The sequence below is a fragment of the Cottoperca gobio genome, chromosome 16 (assembly GCF_900634415.1).
Source record: "Cottoperca gobio chromosome 16, fCotGob3.1, whole genome shotgun sequence".
NCBI lineage: Eukaryota > Metazoa > Chordata > Actinopteri > Perciformes > Bovichtidae > Cottoperca > Cottoperca gobio.
In genome coordinates, this window is record NC_041370.1 from 8,139,313 (window position 1) to 8,160,883 (window position 21,571).

At 39.9% G+C, this 21,571-nt stretch overlaps 1 protein-coding gene and 1 long non-coding RNA gene across 4 annotated transcripts in view; one reads left to right on the forward strand and one right to left on the reverse strand.

The window, feature by feature from the left end:
- Positions 1–2,156: 2,156 nt before the first annotated feature.
- On the forward strand, positions 2,157–8,344 carry LOC115021518 (uncharacterized). Of its 2 annotated transcripts, XR_003833732.1 has the most exons (3): positions 2,157–2,287; positions 2,532–2,919; positions 7,687–8,344. It is a non-coding gene; the product is annotated as an uncharacterized LOC115021518 (long non-coding RNA). The 2 variants fall into 2 exon arrangements; XR_003833731.1 differs by lacking the exon at positions 7,687–8,344 and having other exon boundaries at positions 2,532–3,770.
- Positions 8,345–8,827: 483 nt separating this feature from the next.
- znf385d (zinc finger protein 385D) overlaps positions 8,828–21,571 on the reverse strand; it is a 67,037-nt gene continuing 54,293 nt past the window's right edge. For both annotated transcript variants that reach the window (XM_029450636.1, XM_029450637.1), the window contains 4 exons: positions 17,761–18,081; positions 16,030–16,211; positions 13,108–13,209; positions 8,828–10,769 (listed from right to left, as the gene is read on the reverse strand). In XM_029450636.1, the coding sequence (XP_029306496.1) occupies positions 10,530–10,769; positions 13,108–13,209; positions 16,030–16,211; positions 17,761–18,081 (845 nt within the window). In that variant the 3' untranslated portion in view covers positions 8,828–10,529. The remainder of the gene's footprint in view (positions 10,770–13,107; positions 13,210–16,029; positions 16,212–17,760; positions 18,082–21,571) is intronic.

Sequence of the window (21,571 nt, forward strand, 5' to 3'; positions counted from 1 at the left end):
AACACATTTTCTGCTTTGCACGTTGTTTGCAATTCTGTAACACCCTTTTAAATACTGTACCAACTCTGTATATAGTGTGTTCAGTAATTCAGTTCTGACAAATGTCAATATTTGTTTGTCTGTATGGACTGTTGTGCCAAAGACGAAGAATATCTTATCTCTCTCCACTTTCATTATCAAATAGAGGCATAAAATGCACCTCCAACCCCCCAAAAAATGTCATTTTCAAAAAGGATTGTTAGGTTTTGATTGCAAAGTTTCATTTTGACACTGAGATGTTTATCTCCGAGTATTGTGTATTTACTTTGTGTGCAGAGATGTGACACAACGAGCAAAATTCTGTGACAATTGTGTAAGCAATTCAAAAAACTGTAATAATGTTTGGACACAATAGAGCTATCACAGAGGAACACAGTCCATCAGGCTTTGGATACGCACGCACGCACGCACGCACGCACGCACGCACGCACGCACGCACGCACGCACGCACACACACACACACACACACACACACACACACACACACACACACACACACACACACACACACACACACACTACTTGTTAGTATTCATTGCTTATTTAGATATTTTTCTGGAGTTTGTTGACAATAAGAAAATAGAGAATATCATCAGACTTGCATTAACATAATTTTACCTGGATTTATTGAACAGTAAATGTAACGCCAATTAATTCAGCATATCTAGTTTACGTAAGTACAACACTTTTATCCAAAGCACCACGAGTATGATAAATGAGCATACACAGTCAGCATCGGTGGCCCCAGAGGGAATAAAAGCCTGAACTCTGAGAGCTTTAGTGCAGCTCTCTACCAACTGAACTGACTGAAATAAGCTCAATAAGCCTGAGCAGAAGATAAAATCACTCTCTAAGCTGAGCTTTCACTCTGAAGGGCTCCAGGAAGGTTGTATTAAGAGATAGTGATCTTCCAGCCACCACCACCTTGCATAGTATCAGTGAATCTTTTACCCGGTATCTCCAACCCTTTTACAGAGACTTTCCCTCCATATGACCCAAATTAAAGGTGCTAATGTCTTTTACTGGGATGCTTATTCGGTTCCTTGAAGTGAACTGGAACAGTGTAAGTATTTACACCATCATACAGGTTGATATATGAGCCAGTCATTGTCATAGAAGCTCTCCATTTACTATTTCCCTGTCCTTGAAATTTATAACACCTGTGTTCACACATGAATGCTCATGGCCGGACGGTCAGACACACTGTGTGTTTATAGCTCTGTGTTATTCATCAGGGTCGAAGTGTCCGTCTCACTTGACTGACATCTGTTTGAGCCAATAATTAATGGCTCAATAATTGATGTGCTCGTCATATGGTCAAGGAGATTACGGTAGCACATGCTAATGAGAGGTCACCAAATAACCTCTGCAGTATTGGATACTGTACATTGACTCAGGCGACCATGAATTGAATATTTCTCTATTAATCATTTTAGTTTCTGTTACCTTTGATACAGTAAACACTTTATTTAGCTGTTTTCACCACAGCACTGGATTAACCTGTAAAAAACTTCATTTTGAATGTTTAGATCTTGACAGCTAAACAAAAAGTTGTGTTGGAGGAGACAAGTTAAATCCCTACTACGGTTTATTATAAGGCTGCAATAACAGATATTAAACAGTTAATCTGCCAATTATTTTCTCCATTAATGGATTAATGTGTACAATATCTTGCGGTGTTGGTCTGTCCACCACATTTGATCCAGACTGAAATGTCTCAACTGTTGGATAGATCGCAATGACATTTGATACAGATATCCATCGTGATCCCTTAACTTTTTTAGTGATACGCAAGTATATGAATAGCTTAAGTAGACCTTATTTTAGTTTGGGTTAAAGTAATATGAAACACTGGGTCAAAACAATTATCAAACATTGTATGAGTTTGATTGACAACCTAATGGTTTTAAACCCATGGGTACTGTCATGATCCTGGCTTTTAGTTTGTCTGTTTCCTGTTTTACTTTGTAAAGAACACTCACCTTGTGTCATGTCTCGCTTTACTTCCTGTCTTTGTGTGCTTTCCCGCCTTTTGTGATTTGATTGCCCTGCCCTGATTTGTCTAATCACCCTGCTGCCCTTGAGTCTCTGCCTGCCTCCTCCAGCTGTGTCCTGTTCTTGTGATTAGTTGTCTGTGTACCTGTGTGTCACATTGTTCCTTGTTGGTTCGTTGTCTATGTTTTGTGGTGCGGTTGTTCCTTCTGTGTTTATCCCTGCGTTGAGCTCGGTGTTCCCTCGTGCCATCCTGGTTTGTCCTACTTTCCTTAGCCTGCCCCCTCATCTTTGTTTTATACCAGTGTGTAGTATTCACCTTTGTTTATTCAAACTCACTTTGTTTGAAACCTCCCAGTTTTTACACTTCTGTTTCCATACAGATAAAACAAACAAAATATGAAACTTTAAAGCAAGGACTTTCTGTTTGTGGGTATGTCCTTCGCATATCCCGAGAACCATTCATCTGATCTACTTCATACTTTGTGATTGTATTGCAGGGGACCCAAGGAGACGTGGTGTTGTTTTTAGTGCAATTTGGACGCGCGTCGCGTTCAATATCAAACTTTGAATAAACAAGCGATGGCCTCAGTACAGGAGCAGGGGCGACGCTTCAGGGCTCCGCAGACTGAGTCGGGCATATCGGCCGCAGCTAACCGGCTGCTTCCTCTAACATGGGAGTGGTATCAGTCTTCTTTCCTCGTGTAAATCTCTGGCAGAAAGCAAATAAGTGTATTTTCCAAAATGTTTAACTATCCCTTTAACTGTCTGGTTTTTGGGACTTAACTTGAAGACTTGAAGACTTGAGGATGACTTGTGACTTGCTGTCCAACGTGCTCAGTGGACTACAAACAACATCAGAATCTAAGGGAAATGAACAGTTAACTGGTAAGAATGATTTTCCGTGTCAGCTGCTTAGTGCGAGTCACAATAACAGGAGAAGGCAATGCTGTCTATATTCATGAGCACTGTGATAACACAACTGTCAGACAAGTCCTTGAAATGTTTTGGATTGCACTCATACTGTTCATGTACACCTGTTCTTAGAGTCCCAGAGTTTTTAAGAGCCAGATGCAAGCCAGCGTCTGACACTGAGACTCTTCTCAAGATGTGCTAATAAATTCAATCGCGCTGAGGTACACCATGTTCTTAGTCTTACCACAGCTGTTTGCAGCATCAATTCACGTTGGATTGATGGCAAATCATAACTGTGAAGTCCACTGGTTCCACTTTCTGACTGTATGTAATGGAATTGTATTAATATTGAGCAGTATTTGTAACATATTTTTTCTGTGTTACTTTTTTTTGACAGCCCAGCTCACATATGATAATATTTGAAGCTCTATTCCAGGCAATGTGTATTTTATTTTACGAAAGGGGGAAAAAAACAATCATAATTGAGACATCAGGATCTCATTATTATGAGAAAAGCCTTTTAATTGCCACTAACCTAGGCTCAGGATGAGACGCTGGGAAATGTGTTACAGAAATCCTGATCTTGTAATTACGAGATCTTTTCTTTTCTTCCTTTTATGATTGCAATGTGCAATGAAACCCTTTTTTCCCCACTTTGTCTGACATGCAAAGTCAAGTTCACAATGTTTTTAGCGTGGTGGAAGTCGTGGGAAGACTGTTGCTAGGTGACTGACAATTAAAAAAAAAAAAGGATTTTGTTTCTTCTGCATTTACATAGACATTTTAAAAGTAACTTTTATCAACTCTGACATTTTTAGAAATATCAACATATGTTGCAACTTGTGAACTTTTAACTTTTGCAAAATTTCATTTTGAGTATTTTTGTGGCCCATGTGGACAAAAGAGGTAGTGTTTCCATGAGTTTATTCTTCCTCTAATTTGTTCTTCTTCTTCGCTGATCCTGCCCCAGTATCAGCCATAACCACAAAATATACATAACAAATGTAATTCTCTCAAGAAAAGTGCTCACTAATGTACTTCTTGACGACGGTCTCGTTGGTTAATGAAGGTGGTATAGAGGCCTCGGTATTAAATTGAAACGGTATGGTAAACACAACCCCAGTTCAAGGCAGCATCAGCATTTTATATTGTTTACTGCATATTACAGATGTTTTGTCTACAATTTTCTGTCCTGGAAACGAGCAACAGTTTTGTTTTTGTGATCTTGAGGAGTCAACAATTATGCAGTATATTGAAAACCCCTTGAGCGTGGGTGGACTGTCACAAGTTGCTCTAAAAAGGAAACTAGGAAAAGAAGGACCAGTATTGGCAACTTGATGTTTAATCTGATTCAGGGTTTATTAAACAACATGATTCTTTGAGTCTTCACCACAAATCTACCACAGACACTGCTGCTTAATAAATCTACTGACAATGATCCTACTGTTCGTGTGGATAGGCAGATTTGTGAGTGTATGATTATGCATATGTGTGTGAGTGTGTATGTGCATACGTGTGTCTGTGTGTCCTTTAAAGTAGCCCTAAACCTTTTTGCTCTTGACCTATTTTGAGCTTCAGTGAGTCACTTGAAAACATTGGCAAGGTGCTCACAGAGCTACCGGTGAGTAAACCTTTCAGTGACTCCTCTGCAAACCTCCCCTCTCGTTAAATCTTTATCTTTCGTTACTGGAGCCTAAAAGCACTCCGTAAAAACACACAGGACACTAAAACCAGGGCGCTTTTAATGCAGGTGTTCTGTCAAATTCACAAGCGAGACAATGTTTCAAAAAAGATCGCTGCCCGCGAGCGAGGCTTTTTGTAAATGTCCGGATAAAGTAAAAACGTCAAAGCCTTAATGGACTGGAATGTTAATTGAGGCATTTATCACAGCGTTGAATCAAAGCTTTTACACGGACATGGAAACAGGCTGCCCGGACCTGCACGGCCCTGCCAGGAGTCTCGAGGGCATTGTCAGTGCAGCTTATGTCGAGTATCTGTTTCAACATCCTGCCTGAGTGCTGCGGCCTTTAGGGGTTTCTCTTCTCATCCATTTGTAAATGAAAAATGAATAACAACTCAACATAACTAATGAAATGCAATGTACTTATTTCCTGTTACAGTGACAGAGAAGCACAAATGTATGAATTTGACTGAAATTTGGCCAACACAAGCAGTTAGCCTTGTTATAAATCACCTTCCTGCACAGTGCAATGAACAAGGGGTGTTGCAGAAATGAAGACCATGTGGATGTGAAGCTTTACGAGGCTGTAAGTGTCTCTTAATTGATTAAAATAACAAAATGAGTGTAATTCTGTTTAACAATTCGCTCACTTTCTACTGAGTTTTGTGTAAATATCCCGTTTTAAATTTAGAAGGATATCTGTTGGCCAGTATCTCGAAAACAGATGTTGACACGCTCTTTAAGGTTACTGTGGGCTCGTAAGTACAGGGCTCTTCCAATAACAGTCACAAATAACCTGGTTAGTGTTGGGGTTTTCTACAGGTAGAACTGTTGCTTGTTGGAATTCAGTAATGGCCGAGGACATAATAAGTGGAAAAATATGATGCTTTTATCCAATTGTTCTATTGTTCTCTTTGTATGTCGCAGTGTATAAGGAAATGTATCTAAGACGGGACTTTTGTGATCACAGGAGCTGAAAATGTCATATAATTATGACTCAAGATCCGTGACAACACATTTGCTGGAAAAGAATCCTTTTTATATTTTAGAATCATAACGAGCTGCACGGGCTTCATCAGGCCTGGTGATAACGTCACACAAAAGTATTTTTTGCACCAGTTCAGTTCTCCTGGTTCTTAAGAAAAATGGTTTAATGGGACTGTTTTTCTTTCACTTCCTCCTACAGTTTTCTTTCCAGCACTTCTTGACTGGCACACTCATTATGTTAATACCTGCAGAGAATCATACTTTTCAAAAGAAATGTTGCCAGTCGTGCTTTTATCCATGTTTTTTGAAAACCCCTATAATTTTAGCCTGATAATCAGAATGAATTTCCATTTAACTTCATGTCATCGTTCAGGCTGACGTCCTGTTCATGTTAGCCGTGTTCTGTCTGGGAAGGCTTGTGTTTCTTTTGCTCGTACCTAACAGTTATTATTTTCACAGATGCTGGGTTTTTTTTATACGTATATTGTTTTTAAATCAATATGTTTTAATTGTATTACTTTATGCCAAATAAATGCTTTATTCCTGGCAATGTATTTAGACCTTCATGTTCGGAAATAAGAAATGACTAAATTAGGATTTATTTGTTTTGCCATGTAATGTGTGGGTCCTTAAAAACTACATTTTAACAATCTAAGTGAATAAATCCAATATGAAAAATCCAACTAATTCAGAGTTCTGGGACCAGGCTAATATTATTTATAGTAGCATTGTATTAGATATTTAAGGGAGTAAAACTCTAAATCCCCTGTGAACAAAACTAAGAAAACACATGTTTGTGGCTATTGTGTTTATAACTTGCTAAGGTTTATCTTTCTCTGTAAATTGTATTTATTAATCTTTCATTCTTTTATCTAAACCCTTGCTTGGCCTATTAAGGAACTGTTAATTGAACTTTTCTTCCTCTTTATTATTATTATCATTATTATTTTCTATTATCTTGTTTTAAATTTGTGCCATTCAATGGAAAATAAATAAATAAATGCTAAAATACTGACTGTATTTGTTAATTATATCAACTGTTGGTGGAATCCTTTCCATCGCCTGATGATCATGAATATGAATAAATAATATTTTTATATAATGTACTTTTCTGTTTCATGGAAAACATTCTATTTACTTGGTTTATTACATTTTTAAAATGACTGGCTGACAAACACTTCATGTCAGTTTCTTTTCATCACCTTGAAACACGCTTCAGCTGAGGTTCACTCGTTTTTGTTTCAGTCTGGTCATCGACTGGAGCCAAGAACTTTAGATTTTCTCTTTTCTCAGTCACACTTGGGCATACTCTACATTCCAGTGCTCGCATGGTTGAAGGTCCAGCTGTTCACAGCATTGTCCCTGCTGATGGTGAAAGAGTCAGGCACTGTTTTTCTCCTGATAGCTCTCCTGAACAGCAGATAGAGAGTCTCCCACTTACAGATGTTTGTGATCATTGCTCCAGTGAGATTAAATAGAAGCGAGATGGAGGCCACAGAGTCTGTATTGGTTTTGGAGAACGAGCAGGGGCTTCGATGGAAAGAAGCTCCCTCATCTGGCCGGACGGCCATCTTTCATGCGTCGGGGAGTTCGGGGGTTGATGTGCTACAAACGAGGGATGGATGAATCAGCTTCAGGGTTCATGGAAAAGTTCACAGACTGAACAACAGAGTTTAATATGTACCATATGAGTTATGATGTTGTGGTGAATTGGGGTCCCTCCAAAATGTCAGAGTTAAGGCTCTCAGAAATGCTTTTGTCAGCGATGTTATTTCCTGGGGGGGGGGGAAGAAAGCCATCTGGGCTTTAAGATGTCAAACATCATGGATGTATTTATGGTGTGTGCGTGAGCATGCGTGCATCAGTGTCTGTGTTTTATTCATTTTTTTGGTACTGTATGGGATGGTTTTTGTCTGCCACGTGCACGTCTTTTATTAAAAGCTCTGCCTGTTTGACAAATTCATTTTGATAGAAACACATTAATGGCTGCAGCTGAATGTATCCATCATGGTTATGTCAATCAGCTTCAGATGTGCTGCTAACTCTGTGATTATTCTGTTTGTGCCCAATAGATCAATGTGGTGGACAATGATAAAGAGTGACTTACAGAACAAAGACAGAGAAGTCTTCCATACAGAAGCAAACACACAAACTATTGACGTCTGTCTTCGTATGACATTCCTGACTCTGACGCTGTGCCAAGAATAAATTCCACTAACCCGGATCATTGATGGATAAGGGTTAGGATTATTGTCAACAAATCCCATGAGAATTTCAAAACCGACAATGAATTTTTCTAGCAACAAATAGTGTCTGTGTTGCTCTGGGTAAAAGAACTCTATTGTCCAAAAACTAATTAAAAAGACAAATGAGCCACACTGTCGCACTGGGTGAAATGCTCCTTCATTACCACGAACACACACACTGTAATTTATTTTGGCTCAATCCCACATCCTGCTGCTGTAAATATTCAATAGAGGCCGGAATGTGCATTAATTCACAGCTGAAAATGGTCCCCAACAAATGCACAATTTGCACCAGTTTGAGTAACAAACTACAATGTCCAGCTGTTTTAGGTAATTACTTTAAAACATTTACAATAAAAACATATTTTTTTGACTTGGGATTTAGAAACAAATAGGCACAGTCACATACAAAGTAGGGAAATGTACAATATGTACAATGAGTTACTCAAAACTCACCTTTTTAGAGCTGTTTGATGAAATGTATTGTGCTTTTAGTAATCTAGAATATTATTAAACTTGTAGTGTAAAGCGTCTGTCTTGAAATACGCTATAAATAAAATGTATTATTATAATATCAGCATGAATCAGAAAGTATTGATATATGTTAGTACATATATCAATACTTTCTGATTCAGATTTCTGGTTTGTTGACAGTAAAAATACAATAATCCTTTGAAGTAGAGCGGATGCAGTACAGATGCTGAAAACAGACTCACAGTGAATGTGATGCTGCTCGGCATCAGCTGCTGCTCAAGTAAAAATGACTACATGCAGGTAACAATCTGCTGCATTATTATTCCAATATGTCATCTGTCATTGAATTTACCCAAATATAATAACTGTAACATTACTTTTGGACACGACTGCTCTGCTTGCTCATTCTAGTTAAATACAATACAATACTGTAAATAATTTAATAGAATCCAGCAGGAATATTTACATCAGGATTATAGATCCGCCTCTGTCTTACACACACATTGTGATACAAACACAGAGTGCACATCCTTCACAAACATATTGTGTTCTGAATCTGGTGCTCTGACTGTGTATGTGCGTCCGAGAAACACAATGTTGTGATAAGTGAAACAAACACTAGGGGAGTTAACATCCTTCAATTCAGAGTAGGAGACACATTTTGTTTTTTGTACTGTATTATTATAATAATCAATTGATATTGTTCGACCCAGATTAATTTGAAGTACTGTATGCAAAACTACACAGGATCACCAGCATTAACAAATAAGGACTCTTTTTATTTGAAATTGTTCACCTTTTACACACTGACAGTTAATATACACAAGCCTTTGTGGTCCCTCTGGCCCGAGGCGTGGTCAGTAACAATGGGCCTCATTCATTATGTGCGGAGAAAATGTTCTTACTTTGTGCACAGATAAGCGTGTCGTCGGATTCATGACATCTGCACACGGGTCAATTTTGTTTTCTTACCACGTGTGCGTTTGTTAGAGAATCAGAATCATTCTAAATTGACAGGCGCCCGCCCGCTATTTGCAGTTAGCACACTGCCAACGCCCCCATTTCTCTATATAAAGGAAATACTTTTTTTCCCGTAGGTGAATCATGGAGAAAGCGGTGAAGATATTGTAAAAGAGGAGCATGGTCCCTAAAGCAAAACCTCAAAAGAATTTCACAGACTGAAGAAATTGAAACGATAGTGTCCAAGCTGGAAGCCAGGAATACACACTTCTCCATGGTAAATGGCACTAGAATTTGGTGGGAGTCAATAAAAACAATGAAAACCAAAACTGTTACATTTCAATATCTACATTCTCTTATACTCTCTTGTAAATTAGGCAAGTGTCGTGTAAAATGTACAGTTTATGCACAGGTTTGTGAATGAGGCCCAATGTGTGCTGGATATCAACTAGAATGGCTTATGGTAGATGGGAAGCATACACGCACACACAGACACACACACATACACACACACACACACACTCACACACGCACAGACACATCCAAATACACACACTCATATACACATGCAGAAGCACACACTTGCACACACATACAGATATGCAAGGACAGATACAAAAGCACACACTTCACGACACATACTCTAACAATCTAACACAGTCTAGCCATCTAATGTAGACATCAACAGAGGAGGGGCTTAAAGTGCATACAGGAACAGAGGAGGGCCTTGCTCGCTCTTTTTATCAGTAACAGCCTTTTAAATTATGAGCGTCAGTAATCCTCCACTAAAGCAATGATCTTAGTGCCACGCTGTATCTTTACAAAAAGCTTATCCCTACTGTATTTTTAGCTCACACTGTGCCTTGCATCATGAAATAACGACACTGCATAGATCACGGGGTTAGTCTTATACATTATTGCGGTACAATGTAGGTCCTGGTCCGGGGTCCGGGTATAAGCCATTGGCTGCAGGATGGCACAGAAAACATGTATACTGTAGCTCGGGTTTTTCAGTAAGATTAGAGAAATTAATCCATCATAAGAAGCGCCCAATGCTTCGCTGCCGTCCGGTTTAGCTTTACATTTGGGATAATCCATACGAGGAGAGGTGAGAAGATGTTCCTGGATGCATAGAAGGAGTGCAGATGCTGACACGACTCCTTGGACAGGTCTGGGTGAAGCACATGTTTTGGTCCTTGACAGGAGGCGGTGCAGAACTTCCTGGATTAAACAAGTCAATAAGGGGCAAAAAGGAGTTGTGGGTGGGAGGTCCTGACAGGGCCTGGGGCCGGGCGGAGCAGTGCAGGGAGGGACTGTGTCTGAAAGAGGTTAGTGGTCGAGATGTGGTTAGTAATGTGATTTGTGCGATGTGTGAAAGAGTTGCTGATGGCGGCTGCCACTGCCGCCAGGTGAGCAGGGATGATTTGCGTGGTCAGAGGCGGACAGAGGCGCTCCTTACCCAGGGAAAACTTTAACTGGTAGAAGAAAACAAGGTACAGTCAGTACAGTCTATATGTACACATGGTGGACACACTTACTTAAACACATCATGAAAAAGATCTAAATGAACACTGCAAATTCTGTTACAATCATAATTCAACCTGGGCATTGTTTTATACTTTCAACACTAAAGATAACAAAGCCAAATTCTGCAAATGTTAAATGTCTTCTTAACACAAGCTGGAAGGAACGTTTCCTAAACTAAAACCAGATCAAGAACTATTTGATCAAAGAACAAGTAAATAAGATTGCAAATCTGACCGGACATTCAAAGCTAATCTTTGGCACTTTTTTATATTTGGAGCAAAAAATACTAAAATGAAAAGCTAAAATTGTAGTAGTCTACTAAAATGATTTGCCAATTAATCAATTGTATTAACACAAAAGTTAATCCACAACTATATTGATGATCAAGTAACAACTGAAGTTGTTTATTCCTGTTTCCAGCAACACAATGTCAATTAAATATTCTGGGTTTTGGACCGTTAGTCGGACAAAAGCATGAAATCTGAAGACATTTTTCTTTTTTTTTACTACTTTGACATTATAAAGTCTGCTCTTTATTCATGCAGTTTATCTGTTTTGCTGTCATGATTTTCCAGACTGTTTCGCTGTTACTATCCTGGATCAACAGAGACAACATGGTGGTGTTACAAACATTAGATTTATTAGAAGAAACAGGAATAAACAGCAGACACAGTGGACACTTGTTGCTGTAGTGCAGTCTGCAGGCACAGAGAGAGTTGGGGGCAGGAGATCAAACAGGTGCCAGAAATGAGCTGCTAATTGCTGAAAGTGTTGATCTGTGAGACACTACATCTTACATTAGAAACAGCAATAGACGCGTTACATTACAAATCATTTTTTAATCGCTTAACCAACGTACTGCATTTTAGACATGAGGCATTTTGGAAACATTTGTTGAATCCAGATTTATTTTATTTTCTGACAAATGCTGCTATTTGTGTGTGTTTGCAGTGGTAATTTAGTTATTCCAAAGTCAAAGTCCTTTTTTCTTTTTGCACATAAAAATTTGAAGACCGGCTTTAAGAGTGCATATAAATTATGTATTTTTTTATTGAGAAAGAATAAGAGAGAAGGAATGAAAGAAAAGGCAAACGGAAAAAGAAGCGCTCAACCTCCAAAACTAGCCTAATAGGGTGAAAAGGTCAGCCAAAGTTATCTGGCTTAATCTTCTGTATCAGTAATGGAAAATCTACGGTCTCACAGCACCGTGATGGCAGCCGCTGTCATGGGTTATCAATCACTGGCTCAGGCATCGTAACCCTATGGGAGGTATTCTTTGCTCTCCACTCATCAAAGAAGCTTCTCGCCGTTAACTCAGTCAATGATGGGTTTCAGAAAAAGTCATTTCCCTCACACTGGTAACCTCCGCGCATTGTCTCGGCAAACAGTGGGTGTGATTAATGCCTTCCCTTGAGAGCTTCTGTAAAACGGAAAATCGAGGCTCTCCTTTATCTTTTCCACATTTAATCCACATGGCTCCTTCATGCATCCTACCGATCCTGCGTCATGTGGCACTCAAAAACAAATTTTTGGAGTGCGCTATAGCCGGGGGTTTGCCACCTTAGGACAGTGAGTACCAGAAAGTTTACCTCGAGAAAGAATTTGAAAGTCCTTTGAGTTCACTCCTCTTATTTTGTGATTCGTAAACTTGCCTGACACTTATTTGGCCTTGAAGCCGAGGACCACACGCTGAGCTACTCCAAATAAGTTAAAACCGACATTTACAATTACTTATAAATAGTATTCAACCCCAGTCTGCATTCTGCCTCCAGCGTGCTGGCTCAGAGGAGCCTTGATACACGCCATTTTTGTCAATAAAATATCAAGTTTTCAAATTAAATCCTGCAGTGTCCTGCCAGGGATCTTTAATAACAGCCGGTTAACGGGTGAACCGTTTATGAAAGTTGACATTTTATTGAATTACGTGACCTGGATTGAATATGCCTTATCAAAGAACAAGCACATTAGAGGGGATTCTTTGCTGATAAAAAAACTAAACTGCCAAATGTTTGGATGCAGTTCTGTCCAACGTTCTCTCCCATGCAAACAGAGCAAGAAAGAAGGGCACAGATTAGGGTTGGGCACAGACCTATGGTTTTTATTTCATTGCAAACTGCAGAAACAGGAATGGACTAGAACAGGAGAGTAACAATGAACACAGTCTCAGATTGTAAACAATAGCTGTTACTCATGCATTTATATGTCTATCTTTTAGTCAATGTGATTGCTGTGTGGACACCAGGACTTTTGTCTCTGATAAGATGACTGAAGTATGCAGTGACTCACCGGCTGCTTGGTCTGGCCTTTCTGCGGTTTGCTGTACGGGCTGTATTTAGGTTTGGCCGGTTTACCTGCTGCTCGGTCTTTATGACGCCGGCTGCTGATGTGCTGTAAGGAGACAGAAGAACGAGGCAAACAGGTCACAATAGACAGATTCACAATATACAGGCAGGCAGGTTTCAGTACATTACTGTGGTAGAAAGCATCAATAATAATGAATAATTGAATGTATGAACAGGATAGAAAAGATCAACCATCTGTAACTAAAATCCATGTTAGCCTGAGTGAAAACATTCACCGACCTTTAGCACTAATACATTTTGCTGCTGTTGGTGTTTAGCTAGAGGTTACCGAGGCAAGCCAGGAAAGTCGAGGCAGAAAAAGTGAATCCCTATCAAACGTTTGCACTGCTGCCTCCGTTGTTTCCTCCGAGGAGAACGAGGACGGCCGCCGCTCTTAAGCTCATGCATTTCCATTCATATCAAAACGGTCTCGGAGTAGCATCAGCTTCCAAGTTTGATTATCTAGTCCAGGGGGTGAAACATGCGGCCCGCGGGCCAAAACCGGCCCGCCAGACGGTCCAATCCGGCCCGCTGGATGATTTTGCAAAGTTGTTGTTATTTATAGGTTAATATGTTTTTATGGTTATTTAGATTTTACTGGTCCGGCCCACTTGAGATCAAATTGTGCTGTATGTGCCCCCTGAACTAAAATGAGTTTAATTCCCCTGATCTAGTCTGAGACAATAAACAATGTTTACAATATTAGTTAGATAAATGACTATATTCATCATGTGATATTGCTACATTTCCTTTCATTTATGATACAACCCAGTCTTTTTGGCTTCGCTATGAGATTAGATAAGATAGAAGCAACCTGTAGTGTACAGGTTGTTAGAAGGATTGAATGTAGCCACGACGGCAGAGTTGCCCACCCCCCCGGCTGCCACGCCTTCAAAATACAGAGCCTGTCCTGAAATCCAAAACGCTCATCCTCCGGGGGGCATCTTTTGGCAATCTGATCATTTTGATATTTCTTGTGTGCAAGAGGAAAGAACAGGGGGGAGTCACCAAACCCAATACCGTGGCAAGGTTTAAACCTTTTTTCATGGCAATCTGCTGAAATACCCGCTTTAGACGTGATATGCCATAAAGAAAACTGAAAATCGTCATTATCCTTTTAATACATAGGTGTTGTGACGCTTCACAGATTCCTGTTACCTCAGCCTCGGGCTGGATGCCATTTCAGGGTAGATAGCTTATCATGCGTTGAGGTGGGAACCTGACCAATAGAGAAGGAGGGGGCACGACTAAAAATACACCTCCTGTCTCAAGGCGGAAAATATTACAGCTTTTAAAGGTTTCATTGCGACTGGAGCCACCCATGGTGAAAATGACTGCAGTTATGGCACTGCAAAGTACAGTGCAGAAAGCATTTACCAGATGACATGTTAAATACAGTGTTTCATGTTGAGAATGCAAGTAATATAAAGCTTTTCTTTTATGTTGAAAGACTAGAGACAACCAGTGGATCTGAGTTAACAGGTAAAATACAAGATTCAGGAATGAGAAACACAAAGATATCCTCGTAGCCTCGGTACGTACACGTTGACAGCGAAAGGCAGATTTCTGGCTTGCGCCTAAATTTCACAAGTCCTTGCAGTGGATTTAACAATCGCACCGTTCTACTGGTTTCAAGCTGTAACCGACGTTCGTCACGCTGGATTCTTTTCACAGAGAATTGGTGATTTGCACTCAGTAAAAGCCCCTGCATGAAACATTCAAACAAAGCCTGTCTATTTTCAGTGAGAAATCTCAAGGTTAGCTCAAAACACAGTCGTTTTCAAGTATTGCAGATTAAATTCCCTCCGTGACAGAATGACCAGCAGCTACAAGAAAAGAAGATTTGTGGGCTGCCCCGAAGCAACAACCAGAACATGCATTCCTAGGAAGAGTTTACAGCCAAGGTAAAATATCACTAAGAGATCAGATTATTATCTGCTTTCTATAGTAACCGGATTTCCTGAACATGATGCAAACTAGAAACTCTTGTCCTTATTTGAGAAGAGGGATTTGGAGAAATTTAGTTCAGTAAGCTTTTACTTCTGCTGGAGCAACCTAATTTATTGGTTATGTGTGCTAGAGCAGACTTCCTACGAGTTATTACACGACAGGGAAAGCTTTGCTGGGACAGCAGCGCAGCAGGATGAAAGAACATATCATTAATAGTGGCGGTGCGTCTTTGAATCCCAAAATATTTGTAATCTTGAATCAAACAAAAAGTGAAATCTGAAGCTGAAGTAAGTAGGTTGAACATCAAACGTACTAAATTAAATTAAGACACATGCACACAGTAAATGTGGTGCTTGAGAATCTAAGTGGATCAAAAGAGATAAAGATAAAGAACACACTGAGACACTCGAGTAGGAAGGACCCAACGTTTTCCTACTATTTCAAGTCATAATGTTAACTGTGGAAAAGGACTATTAGTGTGTACTTGCTGAGCAATGCCCACATTTAAGTGATCAAATATTAAGAATGTGATTTAATTCTTCCCATGAATTCTGTTTCACTGTGACTTTAAAAGAAAAGTTTCAACATTTACGGGGATTATGTGCTGAACTATTTCTTGGCCTGACACGAAAGATAAGAAGGTGGTACCAAACTATTCAACTAACTCAATGGCAATAATTCAAAATAAATTTATTTTGCAAAATGTTGTTTATTTCTTGAAATAATGATAAAATAACCCAGTAAAAACCATTACAATGCCGTGACCTTGTGATTAGTATTATGATTAAATCTGTGTCTTTACTTCGCTGAATCTCTCTTTTGCATTCATTTTTTTTCTTGTGCAGGAACGTTGGGAAGAAGTTTATCAGTGTTTGAGCATTTCAGAGTTTTCAAAGTGTTCGTCTGTCCCTCTCACCTGTTTTAGCTGAGTCTCTGAGTTGACATGCACATCACACGTCTCACAGAAAAACGTTTTGTTTTGCAGGCCCGTTACTGATTTGGTGACTGGAGGCAGTTTGCTTTTGACTCCCGACCGAGGGAAAGACTTGATGGAGCCCACGCCGGTCCTGGCCTCGAGCATCGTCTTGTGCTTCGTACCTGCAGGTCCAAACAGGAAGCGGTACGGTCAGAACATTAACTTAACACACAATAGATCTATGCTTGCCTGAAGGAAAGGTGAGATCAGAGGTCAAGTGTCATGTCTGTTATGAGATATGAGAAAATATGAAATATGAGGGTCAGTGTGAAAGGACGGACTTGTAAAATATCCTTCAACATCCCTGATCAAAGCACAGAACCTTGTTAAACTCATTCATGGCAAAATGTCATGTTTGCACACATCTCTCGTTTTTTGAATGTCCCTATAGGGCACTGTTTATCATTAAGGTTTAGCTCAGCCCTTAAGTGACTGTGTTTTTAAGTGCAAACACCATTTTTATGTCCAGTTCGATTCACTGGCGACGCAGCCTGTGTCATCTCGCGCTCCTAAAACAGCACTCACACGCATTTACTTCAGGAAATGCAATTCTAGATAATGATGATAAATGCTGATAAAATTAAAAGTATATATAGAATTCACTCCAGCACTTTAGGGTTGGCATAGTAATAACCAACAAGTATATATATATATATATATATATATATATATATATATAATATGTGCTAGAGAAGCAGTTCTCTGCAAAACATTATGAAAGTCATTCTAAACAGCTAAAAAAAGATAATGCTGAGACACTGGAGGAAAAGCAGCCTAGTCTCCTACAAATGACGCTCCCATACAACTATACGTTTTACATTTAATTGTATTTTTTATAACTTATTACAGATACATTTCTAATGAGTTTGCGGTAGTTTCCGCGTAGGAAGGAGGACGGGGTGGATGGGTCAAACATCAGACTCTCTCACAGGAGACCGGTGTTTGTGTCCTGTGTGAAATCAATGTCGACGTCTGGAACGTAATTATTAACAAAATCACTTATATTAACACAAATCATGATATTTTTTTTAATTGACTATGCAGTTTAGTTGTATGGGAACATCATTTTGTAGGAGATATGTCCACACACTTATCAAGACTGTCTTGCAGCAATGGCTCCAACTGGCTGACAATGAAAGGGTCAAGTACTCTCTGTTGAGAGGCTTGATCAATACGAGTTCACATTGGACCCTTTCAGTGTTTGGCAATCGGTAACTTTGAGGTCACTTATGTAATCAATTGTGGACAGCTGAGTTTCCATCTAGGAGAAGGTGTGTGTGTGTGTGTGTGTGTGTGTGTGTGTGTGTGTGTGTGTGTGTGTGTGTGTGTGTGTGTGTGTGCGAGTGTGTGAGTGTGTTTTAAGGCCTGACAATTATTTTTGAAGACAGCCAATATAACTCATTAAACATGACGAAGAACACTTTAACCCTGACGTTGTGTGACTGTAGAAATCCAGCACATAACAGCCTCCTTCAAAAAAAGCCATCGACTGAACAACAAAACTCTTTGAACCCTGACGCTGGTGTGTATTTGGTATGGAAATTGCATCACATGGAAAGGAATAATATTGTTAAAGTCGTAACATTTGATGAGAAAAACTCCTTTGTCTTCTGTACATGAGTACTAAAAATGCTCATGTGATGCATCTACATTTGCACACATGTCTCTCACCGCTATTGTGAGCGTCCAGCTGCGACGCCGAGTTGACCGCCACCTTGCAGAGCGAGCAGTAGAGAAGACGTCGAGCTTTCTCCTCCTCTGTTTCTGCGTCCGTCCCCACCTTGGGTTCGGCATCAGGCGCCAGCTCCTGTTCTGAGGGTGAGTTGAGAGTTGAGTCCCCTGCAGCAGCTGAGGTAGTCTCTGGGGCCGTGGTGTTACTCGGGACTATTGGTGAAGCCGACGTTGGCATTGTGAGGGTCGTCAAGGACGCCAAGGGTAGTGCCGGTCTGAGCACAAGGGAAAGCGGTAGGGGCATTGCTCCAAGAACGCCATCTGCAGAGAGGAAATTGATTGTTTGTTTTGAATCATATGATTTCAATCATCACTTAGATGCAAATAATCCTTTTACTGTTCAACCAACAGGTGGCTGAACATGCTGCGTTTAGACTTTGAGTCGTGGACGTAGAAGGAAAGATAGGCAGGAAAATTCAGTCAAGACCAAAAACAAGCAAAACAAGAAGCAGAACAGTCCGATCTAGGATCAGATTTGATTTTCCAGACCAGAGATTTATATTTATGGTGGTAAAAATAAAAATAAATGAAATGTTTCCAAGCTCACAACATGAGTGATGAGTTATTCAGAAGATATTTGATGACATGACATGATGACATGGTATGTATGTGCATATCAAACAAATGCAATCTATATTATTGAGAATTATCGACAACATAATCAGACCTTTAATCCGCTGTCAGCGCGTGTGTTCACATTAACATGTTACACAAATAGCTGCTGGCTTCTGAAAGAAATGTCTGATATTTTTAGGCATGAAGTCAGCCGTGGATCAATATATTTGACTCACAAAATAACACAACATGTCAGTGTATGGAATACAGAGGACTTGCTGTATACGAAAATTACATTTTGCCTTGGGAGCACCACCTGATCGATGCCAATGCCTTCGAGTTCTCCGCACTCCAGCTTCACAAAATGAAGATCAGCCAGCCGGGGGAGCAAATCAATAATGAATTATGTCATGCTATTTTTGTGAGCCATTATATACGGTTTTTATTTATCCTAGTGGAGGTGTTGGCGGTTGGCGGAAAACTGGTAACATTGTCACTTCTGCCAAAGGTTGGAAAAATAAATCAGAGGTTTGGGGCAGCAGGTAAAAAGTCCTTTTGCATAGGAAGAATCATAAAAAGCTTTCTGGTGAATGTTTTTGAGGTGAGTTATTGAACGGCATCCAAGGATTGCAGCTCAGTGCACCAATACTGGATAAAAGCTTCAGCTAAATGCTTTAAATGTATGTAAATGTATTCTTTGTTGTTCTTTTATTTTAGCACTTCAGTGTTTGTGAGCATCCAATCCATTAGCCTATGAAATGGGTGTGAGGCACATTTATACTCAGTGTAATACTCTCCTCGTGCAGTTGACTGACTCCAACTGTGAAATTTGCTGCACTTTCATGAAACTCGCTGACTTCTCTGAATGCAGATTTTGTAAAAGTAATAAACATGAGCATGTTTACAACAAATAGGACATTTTCATTGAAATGAAGGGGACAGCTATAAGAAGGTTTGCTCCAGCAATATGTAACCAAATCATAAAACATATGTTAACAAATGCCTTTTTATATGTGCAGGGTTGGGGAGCAACAAAGTAGAGCCTTTCACAACAAAAGTGCAAGAGCGTGACTAATATTTCCAACAGGCTTTCTCTACGCTGATTTTCCACCATGTTGTGCAGCCAAAAATCAACTCAACTCTTACCTTCACAACATGGATCTAATGGGATGTAAGCGTTGCCGGGAGGAGGGAGTTATGATGGTGATTATTTTACCGAAGAGAGGAATTGTGGAAAAGTTCATTCGTGATTCTCCTACTGGGACTTCTGCAAAATATCTTGAGGAAATATCAGAGAGGAAGGGGATCAAAGTAATACTGAGAGTGTTTGCATTCTAATGTAATGTGTACCATCCAGTCCAGAAATCTATTTGTTAATTTGTGTTTGCTCTGAAGTGCAAACACAAGGGAAGCCCAAGCACCCTATGAAGGAAAATCATTTTGGCCGCTTGTATCCGCGATCCATTCTTTTCTTCATTACCCAAAGCTCATGTCCATAGCTGAGGGTTGAAACGTCAACATCAGCAGTTAAATCAAGAGCTTTGTCACAAAATCAGCTCCCTCTTCACCATGACAGTCCAGACAGCATCAATCCGCCTGTCCATCTCCCCAAGGTACTTGAACTTCTCTTCTCGGGGGACTTAGGATACTGTTTTACAAAAAGCCATGCAAAAATTTGAGACTGAAGTTTTCATGTGCTCAAAGTCAATTAGGCCTTTAGATTTTAAATGATGCACTGGATTACATTTAGTCATCAATGAAACTACATTCAGCAGCTTCTGTTAGGCTGTTTGGACTGCTCCTGATAGGATCTGTCTCTCACATGAACGAGACGACCTTCATCAAGGGCGTCTATAGATTAATGTCGCCAGCAGAGGATTGAGCGTTGGTGATGCAATGTGGTGCAGCTATGACTAATTGACCTCTAGCCGTATATCTGTGTGTGTTTTCAGTAGAACCTGCCTGTGGACTGATCTTTAGAAGAACATCTGGCATGAAACGGCCATTATTCCAGGCTGTTACACTCAATACCATGACCGGAACATTTATTTAAAGTCTCTGGACTCTGAAAAGGGATCAGTGACTTCAGTTATTAGTTGTGCCTAATTTATGTTCTGTTTAATTTAAGTTGAAGCTGAATACGCTACAGCCAAGAGCCAGAGAATCCAACCAGTTCTTCCAATCCACACACTATAAAAACTGCCATTCTTAGTTTTAACAAGACCACAGTTAAACTATAAACTATAAAACAGAAGACTTCAGCTAAAGCAATACACCTTGTATGTTGACAATCATCCGTTATGATCAAACCAGACATTAACGACCTAAGTGTAACTTTACATTACCATGTCCCATCAAGCCCAAGCCATTACCACAAGAATAATAATTAATATGTGAACTATTTATGATGTGGCTGACCTTGTCATTCTTGATGAATAATGTTTATGCCACGAGCAGAACGGCAGTGACCTCCTTGCCCCCTTCAATTAGCAACTGCCTACTCCCAGTCGTCTCCGGTGTGCCAGGCATCAAAACAACCTGAAATCACAGCGATTAACTCACTCAATCTCGCCATGCTCACCAGCGAGCGAAAAGCTGCCATCACACCTGCTTCTCTGGGCAGCTTGTCAATGGCACGGTCACCGAGTGTGTTTCCAGAAAAGAAAATGCAAGTAAAGTTTTGGGGTTTATGTGAGCTAGCAGGGTTTTGCCTGTGAATTGTGCTTTAACTGCTTTTGGCAGATTATCTGGTCATTGTTAGGGATTCTCTTTGTGGTGCCACGTTGTCTTTGCCGTAACGTTTTTCCTACTGAGCGTCACACAATGCTTTTGTGTTGCGTTTCTTTTTGAAGATGGCCCTCATTTTCCTCTTTTGCTTTTATTAAAAAAGTATAATCTGCATAATTTTCTCACCAAGAGAATCTGTCTCTGGCAAACACTGACCCTGCATCGACAAGTGTTGTGAACAGCAAAACCCAGGTGGGGAGAGTAAATTGTTCGGGTGCATTTATTAAGAAATGCTTCAACGTTTTGACAATCCGCTTGTTTGCTCTGACACGTGGAGTGTGAAGATCAATATCAATTTCATTTTTTGGAATTCAGTAGAGAGATGGCTCCATGATTTGTTTATCCTAACTCAGCACAGAGACAGACGAGGAAATAGTCTCCAAAAGTGGAAAAATACACCTTTCAACAC